This window comes from Schistocerca serialis, chromosome 5 (genome assembly GCF_023864345.2).
Source record: "Schistocerca serialis cubense isolate TAMUIC-IGC-003099 chromosome 5, iqSchSeri2.2, whole genome shotgun sequence".
Lineage (NCBI taxonomy): Eukaryota > Metazoa > Arthropoda > Insecta > Orthoptera > Acrididae > Schistocerca > Schistocerca serialis.
This window is the reverse complement of record NC_064642.1, coordinates 613,472,724-613,496,946: the sequence shown is the minus strand read 5'-3', so window position 1 is coordinate 613,496,946 and position 24,223 is coordinate 613,472,724. Positions and strand designations below refer to the sequence as shown.

The 24,223-nt window shown below is 41.6% G+C and overlaps 1 protein-coding gene across 1 annotated transcript in view; it reads right to left on the bottom strand.

Annotated features, from left to right (window-relative positions):
* Positions 1 to 24,223, bottom strand: part of LOC126482133 (solute carrier family 15 member 1-like) — a 210,632-nt gene that overhangs the window by 15,378 nt on the left and 171,031 nt on the right. The window contains exons 12-13 of the mRNA XM_050106110.1: positions 18,324 to 18,421; positions 10,718 to 10,855 (exon numbers count right to left, since the gene is read on the bottom strand). Of these exons, the coding sequence (XP_049962067.1) occupies positions 10,718 to 10,855; positions 18,324 to 18,421 (236 nt within the window). The remainder of the gene's footprint in view (positions 1 to 10,717; positions 10,856 to 18,323; positions 18,422 to 24,223) is intronic.

The window sequence follows — 24,223 nt, the reverse complement described above, 5'->3', positions numbered from 1 at the left end:
ACTGGAAATTCTGGAAATTTGTAGAAAGTTCTGACTTGCATTAACCTAATCTAACTTGCGCTAACTTACGCTAAGGACAGCACACACATCCATGCCCGAGGGCGGGACTGGAGCCGCACGCACTGTGGCAAGGCGCCTGAGACCGCTCGGCTATCCCGCGCGGCGTACCTGAGACTAGCTGCAGGAAAACATAAGCACACATGGATGCCCTAACGCATCAAATACTCGTTGTTGTTGTGGTCTTCAGTCCTGAGACTGGTTTGACGCAGCTCTCCATGCTACTCTATCCTGTGCAAGCTTCTTCATCTCCCAGTACCTACTGCAACCTACATCCTTCTCAATCTGCTTAGTGTACTCATCTCTTGGTCTCCCTCTACGATTTTTACCCTCCACGCTGCCCTCCAGTAATAAATTGGTGATCCATTGATGCCTCAGAACATGTCCTACTAACCGATCCCTTCTTCTAGTCAAGTTGTGCTACAAACTCCTCTTCGCCCCAATTCTATTCAATACCTCCTCATTAGTTATGTGATCTACCCATCTAATCTTCAGCATTCTTCTGTAGCACCACATTTCGAAAGCTTCTATTCTCTTCCTGTCTACAATGTTTATCGTCCATGTTTCACTTCCATACATGGCTACACTCCATACAAATACTTTCAGAAACAACTTCCTGACACTTAAATCAATACTCGATGTTAACAAATTTCTCTTCTTCAGAAACGCTTTCCTTGCCATTGCCAGTCTACATTTTATATCCTCTCTACTTCGACCATCATCAGTTATTTTGCTCCCCAAATAGCAAAGCTCCTTTACTTCTTTAAGTGTCTCATTTCCTAATCTAATTCCCTCAGCATCACCTGACTTAATTCGACTACATTCCATTACCCTCGTTTTGCTTTTGTTGATGTTCATCTTATACCGTCCTTTCAAGACACTGTCCATTCCGTGCAACTGCTCTTCCAAGTCCTTTGCTGTTTCTGACAGAATTACAATGTCATCGGCGAACCTCAAAGCTTTTATTTCTTCTCCATGGATTTTAATACCTACTCCGAACTTTTCTTTTGTTTCCTTTACTGCTTGCTCAATATACAGATTGAATAGCATCGGGGAGAGGCCACAACCCTGTCTCACTCCCTTCCCAACCACTGCTTGCGTTTCATGTCCCTCGACTCTGATAACTGCCATCTGGTTTCCTTACAAATTGTAAATAACCTTTCGCTCCCTGTATTTTACCCCTGCCACCTTCAGAATTTGAAAGAGAGTATTCCAATGAACATTGTCAAAAGCTTTCTCTAAGTCTACAAATGCTAGAAACGTAGGTTTGCCTTTCCTTAATCTTTCTTCTAAGATAAGTCGTAGGGTCAGCATTGCCTCACGTGTTCCAACATTTCTACGGAACCAAACTAATCTTCCCCGAGGTCGGCTTCTACCAGTTTTTCCATTCGTCTGTAAAGAATTCGCATTAGTATTTTGCAGCTGTGACTTATACACGCAATTCTTAATATTGTGGATTTCTACAACATTGTCAAAATCGTCGAAGGCATAGAGGAAAAGAAATTTGTTGTTTGTCTTCCGTTGACTGAACGAGACTGCGAGCAGCTTGGTACAAATATCGTATCAAGTATTCAGAGAAATTAAAATATAAATATCTCATCTGGGTGTACTGCTGCGTCGTATTACAAAATACTTAAAATACTAAACCAACATTTCGGCCCAGATGCAGCGACCTTCCTTTGGACAAAAACATATTTATTACAATATAAATTGTTCGAACAATAATACAAGATTATTTTATAATGACCACATAGGTACAAAACTTATAAGTATATAGTCTTGGCATGACATCAGCTATAGATAAAATAGAATATAAAAAAAGAACTCAACAGAGATTAAGAAGCATACATCTGTATATTAGAGTATGTAGGCATCCACAGAGAATACACCAAATTTCATATACACAAGTTACTATCTCGAGTAAAATAATAAAGGCCTTGTAAACTTCAGAATTCCTATGATAGAAAAAGCAATAGCATTTATTGGAAGAGGTACCTTCAATTCCACAAAGTTCTGCAGTACGCAGTTTTGCAGCGATCCGAAGAAATTGCGGGAAAACAGGAAGTACTTCTCATCTCCTTCTTTCTTACGACAGCTGCCGAAAGAGATATCTTTATACCTATCCGACATAAGCAGGAAGAGATTGAACGACGGTTGGTATGCATTCGTCAATTCCTACCAAGGTGATTATCAGCTTCCTGCGCGCCTGAAATTTTCGAGACCAGGAATGATCGTAATTACTGTTCCATTCGCAGTGTAGTGTTGACCTTTATGGCAGACTATCAGATGAGCCTCACTGAGATCCTACGATGTTCTACATGTGAAGGACGTCTCTTTGTCATACAGTATTTTAATAACACCGTCCTTGTGAGACTTCAAGAAGATTTCATAGACAACTTGGAGTTAAGGAACTTGTCGGCTTTCTGAATTTGATGACACCGGGTGTGAGCTACCTCGTAAAAGAACACAATCTTAATAAAGAGAAGCAAACATTAGTGGCCAACAGTGTTATAATTATATCAGTTTCTAATAAGAAACTCCCAGAATCTTTTACAAACGCGAAAGTAAAAAAATAAATTTGTCTACAACAGGATGCGAACTGGAGGGTCGCACAATTCAGTTCGATAACATGACGCCTATAACCGCGCGTCTGTGCATATCACTCTAACGTTGCTTTTTCATCTAATTTATTAGTAGCTCGTTAAGGCTGTTATTACTGCCAACATGGCTTTAACTGAGACTTAATTAGAGCAAATCGCACCAAGAATGTTGGGGTTTGTGATAAGTCTTCAGTGACCTGTTGCCTTGAAACGCAATACTGCCATAATGCAGTTTCCAATCTGGAAATGAGCGTTTAGCCAGTGCGCTTTTTGATTGGCCTTGATGTTATGACTTTTAATTGGTTGTTGCTTAAAGTTCAGTCATTATTCCATAATTCACGTTATATCCTTCAGATAAATAAATATCTTGTACTACACATTTTTAAACGTAGCCTACGTGTTAGTTCAATGTATAAGCTACCTCCACGTCATATTTAATCCTGGTCTGTCCAGATGTTTTAGCATGATGCGCTAGCAAACATACAAACAAAATTTCGCATTTATAACATATATCGGATTGAAAGGCGCCAATGCTCTGTGCGTCCTCTCTCCGTCGGTTCCCTTTTCCATGTCTTAATATCGTATGATGGTAGACTGACGTTCATTGTAAGGCCAGAAACACTGTCCTTACACGAGTGGTCGACCTTGTCGTTGTAAACCAATCCTAAATCAGCCGGCGCTCGTAGAAGGGAGATTCTCATACCTCTTCGTCTGTTTTGCAGTGATTCTCGTGTAATTTCCAGTAGGCTGCGGTACCCCCCTTTTACAATCTAACACTATTAGCAGAATCCGGATCCCCAACTGGCGACCAAATCTGAGGCCTACTCAATCGCTATTGTTTACGCTATCAAAATTGAACAAAATGGCGTAAAAGAAAATCAGTGGAATATTTCTGCTGAAGGACACGAAATGCTGATTCTGCTTTAAGTTTCTTGTATGGAGAGTCATCAATAAACACATGAACAAAGTGAATCCAATAAAGATCAATGTAAATACTGAAACTTGGACTGACTGTATCGAAGCGATTTTTCATAAAACTGAAGTAGTGATTATTGAGGTTTTCCAACTGATATCAGAATAGAATCACCAATAGGACTATGTAGCTATCTGCTTGAATCGAACGGTCGATGGTACGGGTTGAGTTTATTTCTGCCACCAGCAAAGGACAAACATCCCGTATATCCAATGTAAACCTTATAAGTGGAAGACTGTCTCTAATATCTCGTAGGAGAGCGATTAATCGGCTATTAGACTGCTGACTCTTCTGACAAACAAAATTTTCTTTTCAAGTACTGGCATCGAAAACACAGTGGAATTTCAGCAACCTCTACTAGTAAGGTGTTAGTCGGAGTCGATCGCACTGAACTCCTTCTACATCTGTAGTCTGCAAACCACTGTGAAGTGCACGGGAAAGGATAAGTCACATTGCACCAGTTTTAGCGCTTTTCCCGTTCCATTGACGTATAGAGCGAGGGAAGAATGATGTTTAAATGCCAGTGTGAGCGCTGTAATTAATCTAATCTTGTCTTATGGACCCTACGTGAGCGATATGTAGGGAGTTGGAACGTATTTCTAGTGTCATCGTTTAAAGCTGAGTCTTGAGACTTGGTAAGTAGGCTTTCTCGGGATTGGTTACGTTTATCTTTGAGAATCTGCCAGTTCAGTTTCTTCAGCGATCTGTGACAGTCTCCCACGGTCACACAAGCCCGTGGCCATTCGTGCTACCCCTCTCTGTGCACGTTCAATATCCCCTATTAGTCCTATTTGGTACAGGTCCCAGAAATGTTCTAGGATGGGTCGCACGAGTGATTTTTAAGCAATCTCCTTTGTATACTGATTGTATTTCCCTAGAACTCTACCAATAAACAGAAGTCATCTTTAGTTACTACTGAACCTATGCGATCCTCTCATTTCATATCCAAATGGTTCAAATCGCTCTGAGCACTATGGGACTTAACTGCTGAGGTCATGATTCCCCTGGAACTTAGAACTACTTAAACCTAACTAACCTAAGGACATCACACACATCCATGCCCGAGGCAGGGTTCGAACCTGCGACTGTAGCGGTCGCGCGGTTCCAGACTGTAGCGCCTAGAAACATTCGGCCACTCCGTCCGGCTATTTCATATCCCTACGAAGTGTTACAGGCATGTATTTTTATGAGTTACTGATTCCGACTGCGACTCATTGATATTATAGTCATAGGATATTCCATTTTTTAGTTTTGTGTAGTGCACAATTTTATATTTTTGAACATTTAAAGCAAGTTCGCCATCTTTGCATAGTTCAATAAAATTTCGGGAGTGCAGCCGCATAAAGTCAACTTCTTCTAATAGTTCTGTTTCCGATGAATATTGACCAGCCGAAATATTAGAAGAAGAATTTATGTGGCTGCACTCCCGAGATTTTATGGAACAGTCTTTTCACCGCGAAAATACGAAGATGTACATCTTCGCATAGCTTTGAAATCTTATCAAGATATGATTGAATATTTTCGCAACTTGTTTCAGACGGTACTTCATTACAGATAACTGCATCGTCACCGAAAAGCCTGACGCTACTAGCTTTGCAGCAACTGGCACTTATATCTGCGGGCATTTCGCTCGTCTTATCAGTAGTATAAGAATTAAATTGGGACAACACTCCTGGGTTTTTCTTTCCTTTGCTATCCGCAACTTCAGTTCCGTCCTTGTCCTTGAGTGACTGGACCCTAACTCTGGTGCCACTTACAGCCTTTACATACGACCAGAATTTCTTTGTTTTTTTGTGAAAGATCATTCGCCACTATTCTGCTTCGGTAGTCATTGAAGACTTCACGCAGTGGTCTCTTGATAGCAACACTCATTTATTCGCATCTCTCATGTACATCCATATGATTCGTTTTACACCTATTATGCAGTAGTATGTTTCTTTACTGGGCCCGTATACCATGGACGGTCCCTCCCATCACGAAACGTTCTCCTGGGTACATATCTATACAGTGCATGGTCAACTATTATTTTAAACTTGAACCATAGTTTCTCTACGTGCTCAAATGGTTCAATTGGCTATGAACACTGTAGGACTTAACATCTGAGGTCATCTGTCCCCTAGAACTTAGAACTACTTAAACCTAACTAACTTAAGGACATCACACACATCTATGCCCGAGGCAGGACTCGAACCTGCGACGTAGCGGTCTCTCTACGTGCTCCTGTCCTAAACTAAATGTTTCAAGTTCCTCTTTGAGATATGCCATTACTACTGCTTTACATAGTTTAATGATCATATAATTCTATTTGTTTTAGTTGCCCTTTGTACGTTGGTTATCATTGTTCAACGTCGCTGATACCAGTTTTGACGTGGACATCCGCAAGAACCTCAAGTCTATTTGTTTCCATTAGATCTAACACATTTCCATCATGAGTGGTGTTCCGAGATATTTGTTCTAGTAGTTTTCAGAAAATGCAATTAGTAATGTTTCACAGGTTGTCTTATGACACCCACCACTAACATGGCTGTAATTATCCCATCTGACTGTTGGATAATTACAGCAGGACTGAGGAACTTAATTACAAGCGAACTGTGTTTTTTCTAATGTTTTCCTTTACATCAGGAGATGAAGCTGGTAGTCGATAGCAGGATGCAATTAGATTTTATTTCTACCCCTGATACTGAGCGGTGCCCACACAATTTCACATGCAACTTCAATTTCTGTCTTAGTGGGTTTAAGTTTCTTGTTGCTGCTTCAAATGCAACACCTCGATTTCACATTAGCCAACATCTACATCAATATCTCAATTCTGCAGTTCACCACTGAATGCTTGGCAGAAAATTCTGCGAACAGCATTCAGACTGTGGCTCGACCATTCCACTCTCGAATAACAAATGAGAAAAACGAACACTCCGTGCGAGTTCGCATTCAGAGGAGGCAGTTGGCGACTGAAATTCTGTGAAAAGATCTCGGCACAACGAAAGACGGTTATGTCTTAATTATTGCCATCGCAGCTCGGGGTATCATACCCGTGACACACTCTCCTCTATTTCGCGGCAATGCAAAACGACCTGCCCTTCTTTGAACTTTTTCAGTGTTCTCCGTCAGTCTTGCCAGGTAAGGATCCCATACCGCTCGACGATGCTCCAGAAGAGGACAGTCAAACATAAAGTAGGCAGTCTCTTTAGCAGATTTGTTGCGTCTTCTAACCACTTTGGTTTGTCTTCCTCAGAACATTTTCAATGTGATGATTCCAATTTAAGATGTTATCAATTTTAATTGCTCGGTATTTCGTTGAATCGACAACCTTTAAATGTGTGTTATTTATCGTGTAACCGAAATGTAACTTGTAATCATGTGGACGACCTCATACTTTTTATTGTTTAGGGTTAATTGCAAAGTTATGTATCTACAGATATCTTGTCGAAATGATTTTGTAATTTTACAGATATTCTGATGACGTTATTATGAGTTAAACGACAGTATTATCTGCAAAAAGTCTGAGAAGGCTGCTAACATCGTTTCCCAAATCGTTTACTTAGATTGGTAAAAACAGGTGGACGCCAGATGATCACTTCTGTTTAACTCTGTCATTTCCCGTGAATTATTACACGCCTGACGAGAAACCCTTTGAGTTTGAGTATACAAAAGTCGAATGATGTTCGAATGACGTTTACACCATTCGACGCCCCACATATTTTCTACCATGCAACCACAATATTGGCTGCTAACGGCAACAAGAGATGGACTGGAGATATCCAACGGTAAAAGCGGCACGATGCTACGGAGCGTAGTTGGACTGCTTAGCCGACGAGTAACTTACAACAGTCCTGGTGGTGTTGATATAAAGCGGAGCAATGGGTGGCAGAAGAGCCAACACCGTGTTGCTAGAGAAGTCCGAAAAGCACGCGTTTAATCTCACGCAGACTGACGTGAGGTCTGGAACAAGGTAAAGTAATTATCCCATCCTCGTCACCATGTGATGTGTTGGCAGAAGAGCCAACACCGTGTTGCTAGAGGAGGCCGAAATGCACGCGTTTAATCTCACGCAGACTGGCGTGAGGTCTGGAACAAGGTAAAGTAATTATCCTATCAAGAAAAGAACGTAGTTGCGTGAATACTTAACTTTAATCCATAATTGGAGAACATCGCTCTTGATGATACATTAATAACAATTTCAATATAATCTGGTAATGGCGCCTTGCTAGGTCGTAGCAAATGACGTAGCTGAAGGCTATGCTAACTATCGTCTCGACAAATGAGAGCGTATTTGTCAGTGTAGCATCGCTAGCAAAGTCGGCTGTACAACTGGGGCGAGTGCTAGGACGTCTCACTAGACCTGCCGTGTGGCGGCGCTCGGTCTGCAATCACTGACAGTGGCGACACGCGGGTCCGACGTATGCTAACAGACTGCGACCGATTTAAAGGCTACCACCTAGCAAGTGTGGTGTCTGGCGGTGACACCACATCTACAACAACAGTTGGCGAAGTTGACATTTCGTCAGAAAGGAACTCTAGGAATTTCGCAGATTGAGAAAGAAGTAGCAGATGAAATATTAGCGTTTCTGCAAAATGCGTCAGTGGAATGTGTGGTGTCGCATACCTCCGACTGTGCAGAAAATGTGCATGAGTAGTACACTGATGACGATATGTGTTTAACAAGTGAAAGTGATGTTGAAACAGGTGTACAACCATGTAGTTCATCATTGTTGTCGGACAGGGAGCCACAAATCCCGTCTCAAGTGAAACGTAGCAAAGGACAATCGTTGTCCAAGAAGCGTGTGCAAAGCGTAATTACGTACATGGAAGATCATCCACAGCCAAGCACAAAAAAATTATGAACGCATTTCGACTAAGTCCGCAGCATTGTGACCCTGTAGTGCTAAGAAATGCTAAGGATATTCAAGGGAGGATAAGGCGCACTTGTTACAAGAACTGGTGTTTCCGCGTTTCAAGCACGCTCGGTACAATATACAGGGCGAGCATCATAGTGACCTACTACTTTATGCACATCAAACTGCTCGCGACACGGTTTACAGTGATTGCTAGGGAAGCAGTGGATGGTTGCAAAACTTCAAACAGTGCTACAGAATTGGAAGACGTAAGATGACGAAATTTCAAACAAAGCGTCAACTTGACGACGCACAGCATATTGTGGAATCAGCCCAAAAATTTGTAGATGAGATAAACAAACTTATCCCATCGTTCAACAAGGAACTCGTTTTCAACTCCGGCCAATCGATATTTGAAGAGGAAATGCAAAAGAAAGGAACGCTGGAAATTAGAGGTACCAAGAGAGTTGTGTCAAGATCACTTAACATTAATGCCTTAACGCATTCGCACACAATTATGCCGATTGATAACCTGGATGGTAGATTGGCTGGAAATTTATTCATTGTGCTGCGAGAAGTTGTAGGTGCTCTGCCCCCTACGATTCTTTCTCGTGTACGTGATGTTGCAAGGGCAGTAGGTAATATTTCGTCCTAGCAACAAAGAGTGAGAAAATGGGCGTAAGAGAACTACAACTATGGTATGGGCACTGCTTTTGGCCAATATCTAGTCAAGATAACTAGCTTTTTCTTGATTCCTGGTCTGCGTATCAAAATAATATTCATTTAGATCAAACTATCCCTCCTGAAAAGTGCAATTCATACCACCTGGAACCACTGGACAAATTGAGCCTCTGGTTTTTTTTTTTTTCGTGCGTATAAAACATGTTATTTCACTATCTGCAGCTACACCTGAAAGGATAGCCAGTTTCACGACAAGCTCCGCGCCAGACTGCATGCAATCACATTCCATCAGTTCTCATCACCCCTTTACAACTATATGATTCTATATGCAGTCCTTAAGAGTGGATACCTAGATGAACGTCCTTCAAGGTTTGTAGCTCCGAAGGAGTTCGCCTTTGATCTGGATGCTGCGAAACTTATTGATCACTGTGACACGCCATTTTTCAGTCGTTGTTCGTTGTGTAAGTTAATGATTTGTTTTGAACAATTTTTGAGGTCGACGGTGCCCATTTTGTGAAGTGTAACACATGGCTTACATCCCATAGAAGGTTGATCTCTGTACCTCCCGGACACTCATTTTCTGTTGACCTCCTGATGCACATGGTGAGTCATTAGCAGCTAATATATTTCCTGTCATAACTGCTAAAACAACGCTCTCAAATGAGTCTTACTAAAAATTGAACTTGCTACCTCGCACCTAAGGGTTCCTTGTGAGTTACAAGGCTTACTGCTAAAATTAGTACTTAGACGGTTGTTGATTTTTCTGACAACCCTTCATGACTCGGTCACTACACTTTATTTTACAAACGTTTCAAGATTTACTAAACATGTGTTCATAAACTTAGGATTTTAAATAGATACAAATTCTTTCAGTCTAAACGACCTCTCTCCGCAGTAGGTCAGATAATGCCCTACGCGGTCCTGGACCCTAACGCATGTTATCAAGGAAGAAGTGCAACAGTTATTCTGCGTCACACGAAATCCCTTCATAGTGACCCAATTGTTACAAGTTGTGATAAGCAGATTAACTGTCTTCTGTTTCTTTTCCTGTCAACTGCGGACGCATGAACAAGTGCACACACACACACACACACACACACACACACACACACACACACACATCGATAGAAATTCCTTAAAAAATTAGTTTCCTTATATAGTAAGTAATTCTTTTATACTACATGGAGTATTCAGTATACGGCTCTCGGGTCTGCTATCGGGTTACGTTTTGTAACTTTCACAATCTTTCTCCGTGGCAACGGTTCGAGGTCGTCAGTTACTGTTAGCAACTACCAACTTTTAGTAACCAGAAGCTACCACCTCATGACGACGAACCGTTGTCTCGCAGAAATATTATGAACGTTACAAAACATGTTCCGGCGGTAGAACCGACAACCTTACAATGAAAGGATCCGTCGAGAAAGCCTCAAGAGTCACAACAGGGAGTATTTATTAACGCCGAATAATTCGTTTCCATCTGTTACGTACCAGCTACAGATGTCATGAAATCAATTAATCTATTCTAGAAAAAACATGGGTATCACACATCGTTACACACGACTGTGAATACATACCTGCCGTCTTCAATACTTGCTGATACTGAAGCATTTGTGTGGTCGTCTTCTGATTTAATGCTAACTGTCAGTCCTACTTCGTCTCCCTTTTTGAATGTGATTGTATGGGGAAGGGAGTCATAAAATAAGTACAGTATTCTGAAAGAAAAAAGACAAAGAATTTTTCGTATCACATACAATATCATAAAACACTGACATTTTCTGAAAGTAAAAATGAGGACCCTCACTGGAGTAGAATTTTGATTGAAATTTTAAAAGATTAAATTCCCACCCGCCTAGTTAGTTTGTTTACAGTTAGACAGCTACATTCATGCGGGCGATTTCATATACAACACGGTAAAGATCTCACAACTGTGCGGGCAATTTGATATACAACACAGTATAGATTTCACAATTGTACTACGAAAAGGTGATATAGGCTAATTGTACAACATAATTGAAAAATGACAACGAACTAAAAGAAATGAAATAAAAACAATTTATCGCCAGAAAAGGAACCTTCACAACTAGCCTCTATAAAAATAAACAGCAGTTGTCTTTACTTAATACGTCTATAGCGAACCGTAGGCCTACCTGTGTGTGTCGCTATGCATTTCAAGTTTCCGGTATTTCCTTGTTATATTGCAGATCTAGAGCTTCCGTATCACGGGTCGATTAGTCACATCAATTGTGTCAGTGACAGTACAACATTCGTGACGGGAAGCAGGTTTTCCTGTTCATTTCTCTTTATTACATACGCCGAGAAAATACATTCTAGTAGGGTACTTTCCCGTCTTACTCCGATTTGAATATGTTTATCTGTGTGAAAGTGTTCATAGTCTCAGTTCAGGAATTTATGGCTGTGTTGAGAATGTGCAGCTCAGTCGCTGTTTTATTTTTCTATCCGTGGAGTCTACATAATGCACTCGAGACGAATAGTTTTCTCGTGTGGCTTATGAAAGACAATTCGTTGATCTCTTGCTATAAGTTTCATGTTCTATACTGTCGTCCATACACTATGTTCTGTAGATCTCATGACGAAGAAGAATCATTGGAAACATGGAACGAGTCAAGGCACGTATTAATTGAGAAAATCGCCTATAGAAAACGACCGCTAGAAATCTGTGTTAACAGGTAACTTATCAGTCACCTGTAATATTTGTGTATGCTTAAACAGCTGTAGATGACAAACCAGTTAACGTAAAATCAAGTGTTTTGTCAAAAGCTGCTCGTTTTTGTCTGTATGGTCTGCAACAAAGTGTATTGCAGGTTATCCTGTTCACCAAGATATAAAATTTCGTATCCCTAGTAATCAGGTAATTTGTAGAAAAAAGGTTAATGAGATAAGCGTTTAGTTATTACTAAAGTTTGGAGGCCGCCCAGTTTTTTGTCTTATGGCCGCGAATACGTTCTCAGTTATCTAGTATCATAATGTACAACTCCATTTATTTTTGTTCATTTACAACAACAGGCTCCATTAGAATATTTGCAATACTACACTACTGGCCATTAAAATTGCTACACCAAGAATAAATGCAGATAATAAACGGGTATCCATTGGACAGATATATTATACTAGAACTGACATGTGATTACATTTTCACGCAATTTGGGTGGATAGATCCTGGGAAATCAGTTCCCAGAACAACCACCTCTGGAAGTAATAACGGCCTTGATGCGCCTGGGCATTGAGTCAAACAGAGCTTGGATGGCGTGCACAGTTACAGCTGCCCATGCAGTTTCTACACAATACCACAGTTCATCAAGAGTAATGACTGGCGTATTGTGACGAACCAGTTGCTCGGCCACCATTGACCAGACGTTTTCAATTGGTGACAGATCTGGAGAATGTGCTGGTCAGGGCAGCAGTCGAACATTTTCTGTATCCAGAAAGGCCCGTACAGGACCTGCAACATGCGGCCGTGCATTATCCTGCTGAAATGTAGGGTTTCACAGGGATCGAATGAAGGGTAGAGCCACGGGTCGTAACACATCTGAAATGAAACGTCCACTGTTCAAAGTGCCGTCAATGCGAACGAGAGGTGACCGAGACGTGCAACCAATGGAATCCCATACCATCACGCCGTGTGATACGCCAGTATGGCGATGACGAATACACGCTTCCAATGTGCGTTCACCACGATATCGCCAAACACGGATGTGACCATCATGATGCTGTAAACAGAACCTGGATTCATCCGAAAAAATGACGTTTTGCCATTGGTGCACCCAGGTTCGTCGTTGAGCACACCATCGCAGGCACTCCTGTCTGTGATGCAGCGTCAAGGGTAACCGCAAGCACGGTTTCCGAGCTGATAGTCCATGGTGCTGCAAACGTCGTCGAACTGTTCGTGCAGATGGTTGTTGTCTTGCAAACGTCCCCATCTGTTGACTCAGGGATCGAGACGTGGCTGCACGATCCGTTACAGCCATGCGGATAAGATGCCTGTCATCTCGACTGCTAGTGATTCGAGGCCGTTGGGATCCAGCATGGCGTTCCGTATTACCCTCCCGAACCCACCAATTCCATACTCTACTAACAGTCATTGGATCTCGACCAACGCGAGCAGCAATGACGCGATACGATAAACGGCAATTGTTATAGGCTACAATCCGATCTTTATCAAAATCGGAAACGTGATGGTACGCATTTCTCCTCCTTACACGAGACATCTCAACGACGTTTCACCAGGCAACGCCGGTCAACTGCTGTTTGTGTATGAGAAATCGGTTGGAAACTTCCCTCATGTCAGCACGTTGTAGGTGTCGCCACCGGCGCCATGCCCTCAGTCATGAGACACTGCGAAGAAGTTCGGTGTCTAAACCAAGTCTGGTGATCAGGAACTTTAGGCCACCACCTCTCTTCCCCTCGCTGGCCAAATATTGGCACCGAAACTTTTTTCCACCACCAGGATTAGAACCAGTTTACGCCTGGGTCGAGCACCCCAAGCATGCGTTGGCGACCTTTTTTTAATATTTCATTTTGTTCGTTATTGTCTGTTGCATTTATTCGGAGCGAACGTTCCATGACACCCGTTCAAGTTCATCGTTGATCTATTCACTCGGTTTCTTTTTTATTATAGAGGTTACCTAACCTTTTGAACGAACACGCTGAGCCACCGTGCCAGCTTTCTCGTGTCTTTATTATATTGTGGCTCCGGATATCTACATTAGGCCTACATGAAATGTATCTGCAGTTGCGAATATGAACAACCATCAGCCGTGGAAGGGCATGACGACAATGTGCCAGACCAGGACTCGAACCCGAATTTCCCGCTTTACATGCGCGATCGCCTTAACCGCTTTGGCTATCCCTGCACTACTCACGGCTAGACCTAAATTTCCATACGACGTAGTTCCTGCGCCACAACGTGTACTCGTACACACATTAAATAATTCCCGTACATTCGCTGCCTGGTATCGGCGGATAAATACGATATTGCAGTGATCGTGTTGTTGAGAAGAGCGATGCAAGAACAACAACAACTTCAACAAAAAGTTTCCTGGTAGGTCTACGTAGAAATTTGTTGTTGTTGTGGCTTCAGTCCGAAGACTGCTTTGATGCAATCCTCTATGCTATTCCATACAGCGCAAGTATCTTCATTTCTGTATAGCTACTGCAAACCACACCCATTAGAACCTGTTTACTGTAGTGGCTTCTTGGACTCCCTCTACAATTTTTTCTACCCACAGTTCCCTTCAACACTAAATTAATTACTCCTTGGCTCAGTATGTGTCCTAGCAATCTATCCTTGCTTTTAGTCAAGTTGTATCTTTCTTTTTCAACTCGATTATTAATCATCAGATAGGTGGAAAGCGTACATTGAAGGCCTCTTTGAAGGGGAAGATTTGTCGGCGTGACAGAAGAAGGAACAGGAGACGGCATAGAAGAGATAGGGGATCCAGTATTGCAGTCAGAATTTAAAAGAGCTTTGGAAAACTTAAGATCAAATAAGGCAGAAGGTACAGATAACATTCCATCGGAATTTCTAAAATCAATGGGGAAAATGGCTACAAAACGACTATTGCATTTCTTTTTTATTATAGAGGGTACCTAACCTTTTGACCGAATGTATGAGTCTGGCGATATACCATCTGACTTTAGGAAAAACATCATCCACACAATTTCCAATATTTCAAGAGCTGATAATTATCACACAGTCAATTTAACAGCTCATGCATCCAAGATACTAACAAGAATAGTGGACATAATGATGGAAATGAAAATTGAGGATGTGTTAGATGTCGATCAGTTTAGTTTTAGGAAAGGTAAAGCCATCAGAGAGGCAGTTGTGGCGTTGAATTTGATAATGGAAGCAAGTCCTAAAAAAATGATGACATGTTCATAGGATTTGTCGGCCTGGTAAAAGCGTTTGACAACGCCAAATAGTGCAAAATGTTCGAAATTCTGAGAAAAATAAGGGTAAGCTATAGGGGAAAAAGGGTAATATACAATATGTACAAGAACCACGAGGGAACAAGAAGAGTGGAAGACCAAGAACGAAATGTTCCGATTAAAAAGGGACTAGGAGAGAGATGTAGTCTTTGGCCCCCACCGTTCAATCTATACACCGAAGAAGCAATGACATAAATAAAAGTTCAAGAGTGAAATTAAAATTCATGGTGAAAGGATATCAATGGCAAGATACACTGATGCCATTGCAATGCTCAGTGAAACTGAAGAAGAATTACAGCATCTGCTGAATGGAATGAACAGACTAATGAATACAGAATATGGATTAACGGCAAATCGAAGCAAGACGAAAGTAACAAGAAGTAACAGAAATGAGAACAGCGAGAAACTTAACATCAGGATTGGTGATCACGTAGTAGGTGAAGTTAAGGATCAAACATAGGTCTTAATTTGAGGAAGAAACTTCTGAGATTGTACGTTTGGAGCACAACATTGTATGTTTGTGAAACACGGACTGCGGGAAAACCAGGAAAGGAGTAAACTATTTTGAGATGTGGTGCTACAGAAGAATCTCGAAAATTAGGTGGACTGATAAGGCAAAGAATTAGGAGGTTCTCCACAGGATCGGCGAGGAAATGAATATATAGAAAAAGTGATAAGAAGGGAGACAGAATGGTAGGACATGTGTTAAGACGTCACGGAGTAGCTTCCATGGTACTAGAGGGAGCTGTAGAGGGTAAAAGTTGTAGAGGAAAACAGGGATTGGAATACATCCAGCAAATAATTGAGGACCTAGGTTACAGTACTACTCTGCGATGAAAAGGTTGGGACAGGAGAGGAATTCGTGGCGGGCCACATCAAACCAGTCACAAGGCTGACGACTCGAAAAACTTCAAAGAGTGTGTGTGTCAGCGCATGCTAGTTCATCTCAAAGATGCTGAAGGGTCTTTACGACGTGTCTTTAAGGATGTCTGTCCAGTAAAACGCACTGGACAGGAATATTATCTCATGTAGAAAAGATCAGAATCTATACTGAACGTACTGAAGCATTCTATCTTCTAAAATAATTCTCAAACAACAGCTTTTATTTTCTACGGTCTGAAAATAGTGCATTCTCTGATATGACGTATGTATGTGATAACTGTCTGCAGTTTAGTGAATCAACTTCAAAATAAAATTCGTAGCAGACGATTGGCTGCATCAAGCAGTAATACACATGTAAATCACTGTATTCATCTGAAGATGATAGCGCAAACCCTCGGAACGTGTCGTGGACGTTAAGAAAAAATGTGACTGCTGCAGATAACTGTTTTGTTTTATGAAAATAGTGGGTCGATTGAAAGCAGACAAATCATTTGCACACCTGTAAGTGACTTCGCATGATCTATGGCGATGAGCGGTTCTAATACTTCCTAAGGGCTTGTAGCCTATGTCACACGGGCTGAGTTAAGAGTGCCATCTGGGGACTTCTACCTACAAACTGTTACACTGAACACAAAACCATTAGTAAAATCTGTTTTAAAATCTTGAAACCGTTTTACTCTTGGTCCAATTACCAAGTGCGCTTTTTGCATTTATTCTATAAACTTTGGTGCTTATGTTATTAAAATGACAATTTTTAGTGGGAGTAGAAATACAGCAAACCACGAGTAGCGTTGTCTGTTCCATCGTTAAAATGTAAAGGCCCTGCTGTACATAATGTTAAACTTTCACAATTCAGTGTAGTTTCAGCTTCTTGTTGTAATCTGTTTTATTGTACTGCAGTGATGACGTAGCCAGATCATTTACTAAAAAGAAGCTGCATCGACTGTATTGTCGGTAATTCAAAAATTCCGTGGTATAACAGCACCAGAAAGATGCAAAATCCTGGAATTGTAGCCTGGTAACCAAGAAGAAAAGCAACTCCTGTATGTACGGAGGTTTCAAACTGAAGCTGTTGAATTTGCTTTAATTACAGTATTCATACAATGTATGTTTTCAAGGCTGAGAGGCCGTTTCAATATAACTATAAAACTATTCTCTGACGAATCGCCTCCGAATGCGAGAGACACCCTCAGAAGTAAACGGCAATTCCGCATGGTTGTGAGGAGTATACACAAAAAAAGTGTTAACAATTTATTAGTGGACCACACAGATGAAAATCACGAAATAAAATTCATCGAGACTGGTGTTTGAGCAGAGACAACACATTATAGTGCGCGTATGAATAAAAAGGCCATAGAGATTGTAAATACCATAATGTTAATAAGAAACAAGAGGAACTTAAACGAAATATTGGTGTCTAATTTCTGCCAACAAAATGTCGATTGACTACTTTCAATCGAGAACGAGGAAGTCAGCCAGAGGTAATCAAACACCGGTGGTGGACTCTATTCAGTTTATAATTTAGAGGACACCTGGAGCTCTTGCAGTTGCTGTTTTGTCTACATAGATGTTTTCCGCAGTCGGAGACTAAACCCCAGGGAACTATTTTATCCGAGGTGTTCATAAAAACTTTCTCTGATTAATAAAAGAAACTATGCTACACATAATTATGCGGTTTGTTGGCAAATGGTAGCTTCTCATGAAGTTTTTTATGGATACACTTCTACATCCGCTCCACTTCTTTCACGTAAAACTTCTAGGTGTTATTCAGTTTCTCTTCATGGCAAAATTCTGAGTTTGCACGTTAGGAACTTGTGAAATGAACTCTGTACACCACAAAAAGGTCAAGACAGGTTATGTCTGGTGAACATGGCAGCCATGACACTGGACCATCTCTAGTGATCCATCCGTCTGGAACTGTTTCGTACAAGAAATGGCGAACAAATAACTGCCATTGTTGTGGTGCACCATCCTGTTGAAAAATTAGCCGTCGTTGAAATTCCTGTGATACAGTTGTCAGAGCACATATAGAGGTATATTAGGTTGATTTTGAGTTGTAATAGTTGCGTTTGGGTCCTGACATTGTCTGCGAAAATCACAGTTTTTGAAAAGCTCTTTGGTAGGCCGCTTATTCAGGTCGTGAAGGTAGAGAACTTCTCATTAAGACTCCAGCAGTTCTTTCATAAGGTATAGTACTTTGCCATGTTCGCAGCAAATCAGCGGTGCAGAAGCTGTTGTACCTCTAGTCAGTGTTATGTTTTCTGTATGTATGAGCAAGCGATACGAAATAACTTATGGAAAATAGTGTACGTAAATAGTAATATGTAAAATTTAATTGGGCTTTCTTACCGAAGCATTGGATCACCTTCCTGTGACTTCTCTACTTGATCGTTTCTGAAGGGGCCCTCAAGTTCACCTCCAACTTGTCCAATTACATATGATGTGGCCTAAAAAAGTATATTACAGCTATTAATAATGTGCCATCACCAGGAATGTGTTGCATTTCGCACGTAAATTGTATGTTACTAATATTTATTTATTATTAAAAACAAATCATCGAATTTGTGAAACAGATTGGTACAGCGGATCGTTACACGATCGATTTTACTTTAAGAAATTAGAATGAGACAGAAGAACACCAGTAATTATTCAAGATTCGAAAAAGGTTATGGAAGGAGGAAGCATGATCAAAATTTCTATGTCCTGATGAAAACAAGGCCATGAGCGCTTTCTAAACAAGTGATAGGTGCCTTAAATCTTCAGTGTGTTCAGTGGACAAGCGCACTTCAGAAACTAAGAAGCTTTACTAACAGAAAAGAACAGAAACTGATTTTTTCAAACAGCTGATAAACTGCTTCAAGCTATGCAAATAAAGTGAAATAGCTAATACACAAGAATCTAGATTAACACTCGCTGATCAGATATTTTGATTCTTAACAACTAGAGCTGTAAGCCAGTTAATCTGACTGTGAAATGCAGTCGATCATCAGATGATTCGCGAAGATTGCCACTGATGAAACGATCTCGATACACAGGGCACGCCATTTCAACATTATTCAGAGCATATCTCCATCCCAGTCATCAGACTTCGTTATATTGGCAGCTTCCAATGTGTTTTTTTCTGCATTAGCAGTCACGTGGAGATTCAATTTTTGTTCTGTATCATAGACCACGTTTCGATAAATTACACACCAACTTAAATGTTCCCAGTAGGAGAAGAGGTGAAGGGAAACGTTTTGAGAAGATCAGTTAATGTGTGGCTGATTGTAATGAGTGCTTAGCAGTGTGGTGGTGGTGGTTAGTGTTTAACGTCCCGTCGACAACGAGGTCATTAGAGACGGAGCGCAAGCTCGGGTTAGCGAAGGATTGGGAAGGAAATCGGCCGCGCCCTTTCAAAGGAACCATCCCGGCATTTGCTTGAAACGATTTAGGGAAATCACGGAAAACCTAAATCAGGACGGCCGGAGACGGGATTGAACCGTCGTCCTCCCGAATGCGAGTCCAGTGTGCTAACCACTGCGCCACCTCGCTCGGTACTTAGCAATGTAATGCTATGTTTGCGATGCTTCAGAAGGGTCTGAAGAGAGCGAAGCCCAGTACCGATGCGTTACCCGCAACTTTCGGAAACATTTCAACGAACGTTACCAGCACAGTGATCGTAGGCACATCCACAAAGAGCCTTAGTTTTCACAACAAGGTATTAAATTCAGACTTGCTACCATAGGGCCGATGGCTATGAATATCTACGCTTTAGAATTCTGCTACACGAAGGCGATGCATGACTGATTTGGCCAGGAAAACTGAAGTCTTGTGTCTGTTTAAAGCGTCAAACGTTATTACTCTTACTATTGCTAGCGGGAAACGTCACAGTAGAACACATTTCGCTCCTTACTACAAGGTGAAGTACCTTCGAATGTTCTGACCAGAAAATTAAATGACTAAGTAAGAGTTTGTTTAATCTAGAACTAGTTCACTTTGTTAGAATTTGGTATAATCTATCGTGAACAGCAACAACAGCGTAACCGGAGAGAGACAGCTTCTCCCTCCAGCCCATTTTCCCTGCATAAAAAAAATGGTATTTGCAAACTGAACTTGCATCCTAGCTCGGCACACAGGCGGACATATCGGTTCGGTATCAGTTTAAAGAAAGCCAGATTGTGTAATGGATACTGACTACTAGTAGGTGTAGCCAGAAACATGTGTTGTGAAACCTCAAAACTATTTCGCCCTTCGCCGCAAAGCTAATTATTGTGAGATACTGTATATACCCCTCCCTCCCCCGCTGACCAAGCACAAGACTGAGTAGGCCATTGGACAACGGTAACCGATACACGCGACTAACGGAATAAGGCATAATTAAATACTTGTCATGGTTGTCATTATATTTTAAATGTCAAATGCTGTCAGCTTCTGTGTAAACCATTTTGAACTGATTAACATTAAATCAGTTCAAAGTCGTTTACACAGAAGTATATACTGAATATATAGCATATCAGCAAATTTGCATATGGGAAAATCCGATTGAGAGGTAGATGAGTTGTTAACTGTATTTACCTCAACAGCTTGTCTGTCACTGTTTCCTAAAGCTCAGAGCGAGTGACAATAACAATATTTGCAATGCTGTATCGTGTAATTTCATTTTCAAAATAACTTCGACTATTTCGAATGTGTTTCCTCATTTTGCAAAATCACCGTTCAGATCACTGTTTACAGGTGACTACCCACGGCTGCGGTAAATTTTTTTGCGTTGACAATCATTTCACCCTAACTTTCTGTCTTGAAAAGTAAAGTAACACGATGGGAAAGAGCGAAAGTGCATGTCCCCAGAGAGAGCTGCCGCTGCGTATACACTTTCTGATCAAAAGTTTCCGGACACCCGTATATAATGCGGAATTAACACCAATACGTGCCACGAGAGGTGGACGCGCGAGTATACGATGAAGCAGGGAATAGTGCGATGTGTGTAGAGAAGTAATAACAGCGGAGTGGTCAACAGAGCCCAGTGACATCTCACACACACTAATCACCGATGTCACCTGAGTAACAAATCTAATAGGGACCTGTTAAGCCTATCCAGTGTAGTCCAGATGAACTGTTAGTGATGTGATTGTGAAGCAGAAACGCGAAAGAATAAACACAGCTAAACCAAGGTCACGTGCAGAGACCATTGAGCATTGCGGAGAGTAGTTGTAAAAAATCGTGTGAAATCGGCGGAACGAATCATTCGTGACTACTGCTACACCGGAGCCAAGGTAGCCCCTGAGGGCCGGCAACCCATGTAACACCACAGAGGAGAAGGTTGTCTATGCCCAAAGGCGTGCCCAAAAGCACCATGCTAGACACCGGCTATTTACACACAAGATAATGGAAACAGCCATTCCGAGCACTATTCCCTGCAGGGGGGAGCTCGAGCCACGGCCTGCAGGAAGTATCAGTACGCCGAAATCTGATTGGCTGGAGGCAGCTACACTACTGGCCATTAAATTTGCTACACCACGAAGATGACGTGTTACAGACGCGAAATTTAACCGACAGAAAGGAGATGCTGTGATATGCAAATGATTAGCTTTTCAGAGTATTCACACAAGGTTGGCGCCGGTGGTGACACCTATAACGTGATGACTTGAGGAAGGTTTCCAACCGATTTTTCATACACAAACAGCGGTTGACCGACGTTGCCTGGTGAAACATTGTTGTGATGCCTCGTGTAAAGAAGAGAAATGCGTACCGTCACGTTTCCGACTTTCATAAAGGTCGGATTGTAGCCTATCGCAATTGCCGTTTATCGTATCGCGTCATTGCTGCTCGCGTTGGTCGAGATCCAATGACTGTTAACAGAATATGGAATTGGTGGGTTCGGGAGGGTAATACGGAACGCCATGCTGGATCCCAACGGCCTCGTATCACTAGCAGTCGAGATGACAAGCATGTTATCTGCATGGTTGTAACGGATCGTGCAACCACATCTCGATCCTTGAGTCAGCAGATGGGGACGTTTGCAAGACAAGAAACATATGCACGAACAGTTCGACGACGTTTGCAGCAGCATGGACTACCAGCTCGGAGACCATGGCTGCGGTTACCCTTGACGCTGCATCACAGACAGGAGCGCCTGCGATGGTGTACTCAACGACGAATCCGGGTGCACGAATGGCAAAACGTCATTTTTTCGGATGAATCCAGGTTCTGTTTACAGCATGATGATGGTCGCATCCGTGTTTGGCGACATCGCGGTGAACGCACATTGGAAGCGTGTATTCGCTATCGCCATACTGGCGTATCACACGGCGTCATGGTATGGGGTGCCATTTGTTACACTTCTCGGTCACCTTTTGTTTACAATGACGGCACTCTGAACAGTAGACGTTACATTTCAGATATGTTACAACCCGTGACTCTACCCTTCATTCGATCCCTGCGAAACCCTACATTTCAGCAGGATAATGCACGACCGCATGTTGCAAGTCTTGTGTGGGCCTTTCTGGATACAGAAAATGTTCGACTGCTGCCCTGGCCAGCACATTCTCCAGATCTGTCACCAATTGAAAACATCTGGTCAATGGTGGCCGAGCAACTGGCTCGTCACGGTACGCCAGTCACTACTCTTGATGAACTGTGGTATTGTGTAGAAACTGCATGGGCAGCTGTAACTGTGCACGCCATCCAAGCTCTGTTTGACTCAATGCCCAGGCGTATCAAGGCCGTTATTACGGCCAGAGATGGTTGTTATGGATTCTGATTTCTTAGGATCTATGCACCCAAATTGCGTGAAAATGTGATCACATGTCAGTTCTAGTATAATATATTTGTCCAATGAATACCTATTTATCATCTGCATTTCTTCTTGGTGTAGCAATTTTAATGGCCAGTAGTGTATTTAGGGGCTAGAACCAGGCCCGAAGTTCAGTTCATGCCGGGTCCGACCTCGTGTACGGCAACCGTCGAAGATTACGTCTTCGTCTCGGAATTGGACTGTTACTAGTGTGTGAGTGTGTTACCACGAACCTTTGTGGAAAATAAGAAGTTAACTTTTGTTTGCCACAATTAGGAGACTTTTTTCGTTCCTGTTTCCTTTCGTTTGTATGTTTAGTCATAAACCTTGTGAACCTACATCAATAAAAGTTGTATTGTGAAAAATTGCGAATTGTCAGTTACAACAACTTCAAAACCGCTACGAACAGTCCAGCTAGCCCAATGATTGTGCCTAGAGAATTAAAAAGAATGGGATACAATGGTCGAGCAACTCCTCACAGGCTACACATTTATGTAGTCATTGCCCAGCCACGCTGAGGTGATGTAAAGAGCGACGCCAGCGGACACTGGATGACTGGAAATGAGAGATCTGGAGTAATGAATCACGGTACAGCCTGTGGCAGTCCGATGGAACGATTTGAGATTGGCGAATGCCTGGAGAACGTTATGTCACATGTAGTGCTAAACGTGAAGTACAAAGGGGGTGGCGTTACGCTACCAGAGTGTATTTCGTGGTAAAGGTGTAGTCCCCTTATTGCGCTTAGGAAAAAATTACATGGAGAAAGATGAGAACACATCTTACAGCATTGTGTACTGGGTAAAATAGAAGAACAATTCAGACGTGATAACTGTATGAACATGATAATGATATTTATTTATTTAAGTTGATCTGATTAAGGCCATCACTTCATTATCTCTTCATTACATAAAAAACAACAATTTTAGTATGACAAATAGTATTAAAATGATTTGAGTGTCCATAGTGACATTGCGAGGAAATGATACTGACTATGAACTAAGAAAGTCAATACTGATAATACTTGTAACAGTGCTACTGCCGCCGCTAATAGTGATAACAATAATAATTATGTTAAAGACAATAATAATGGCAGTTATAACAATAATGATAGTGACAGATGTAAACAGAACTTATAGGTTTACAGAATAGATGTTTTCTCATATAGCGAATTCTGAGAAAAGGAATTTGAGGAGACTGCACCAGCTAACAATAATGGAAAGTGAAGAAGATACGGTTGGAAAAAAGGATTTGCAAGGATAACGAGTATGTACAGGGCAATGGCAGTCATTCTTATTGCTTCATTAGATATGACATTAACTGTCTTTTCAGGTTGGAGATGTTATTCAATTCTCTAATTTAATGTGAGAGAATATTCTAGAGTCGGGTTCCCCCTACTGAGTGGGATAGAAATGAATTTGCTGTGATGGGAACCGTGGTTTCTGCCACGTTGTTCAGACAAGAGTATTAACATCGAGGA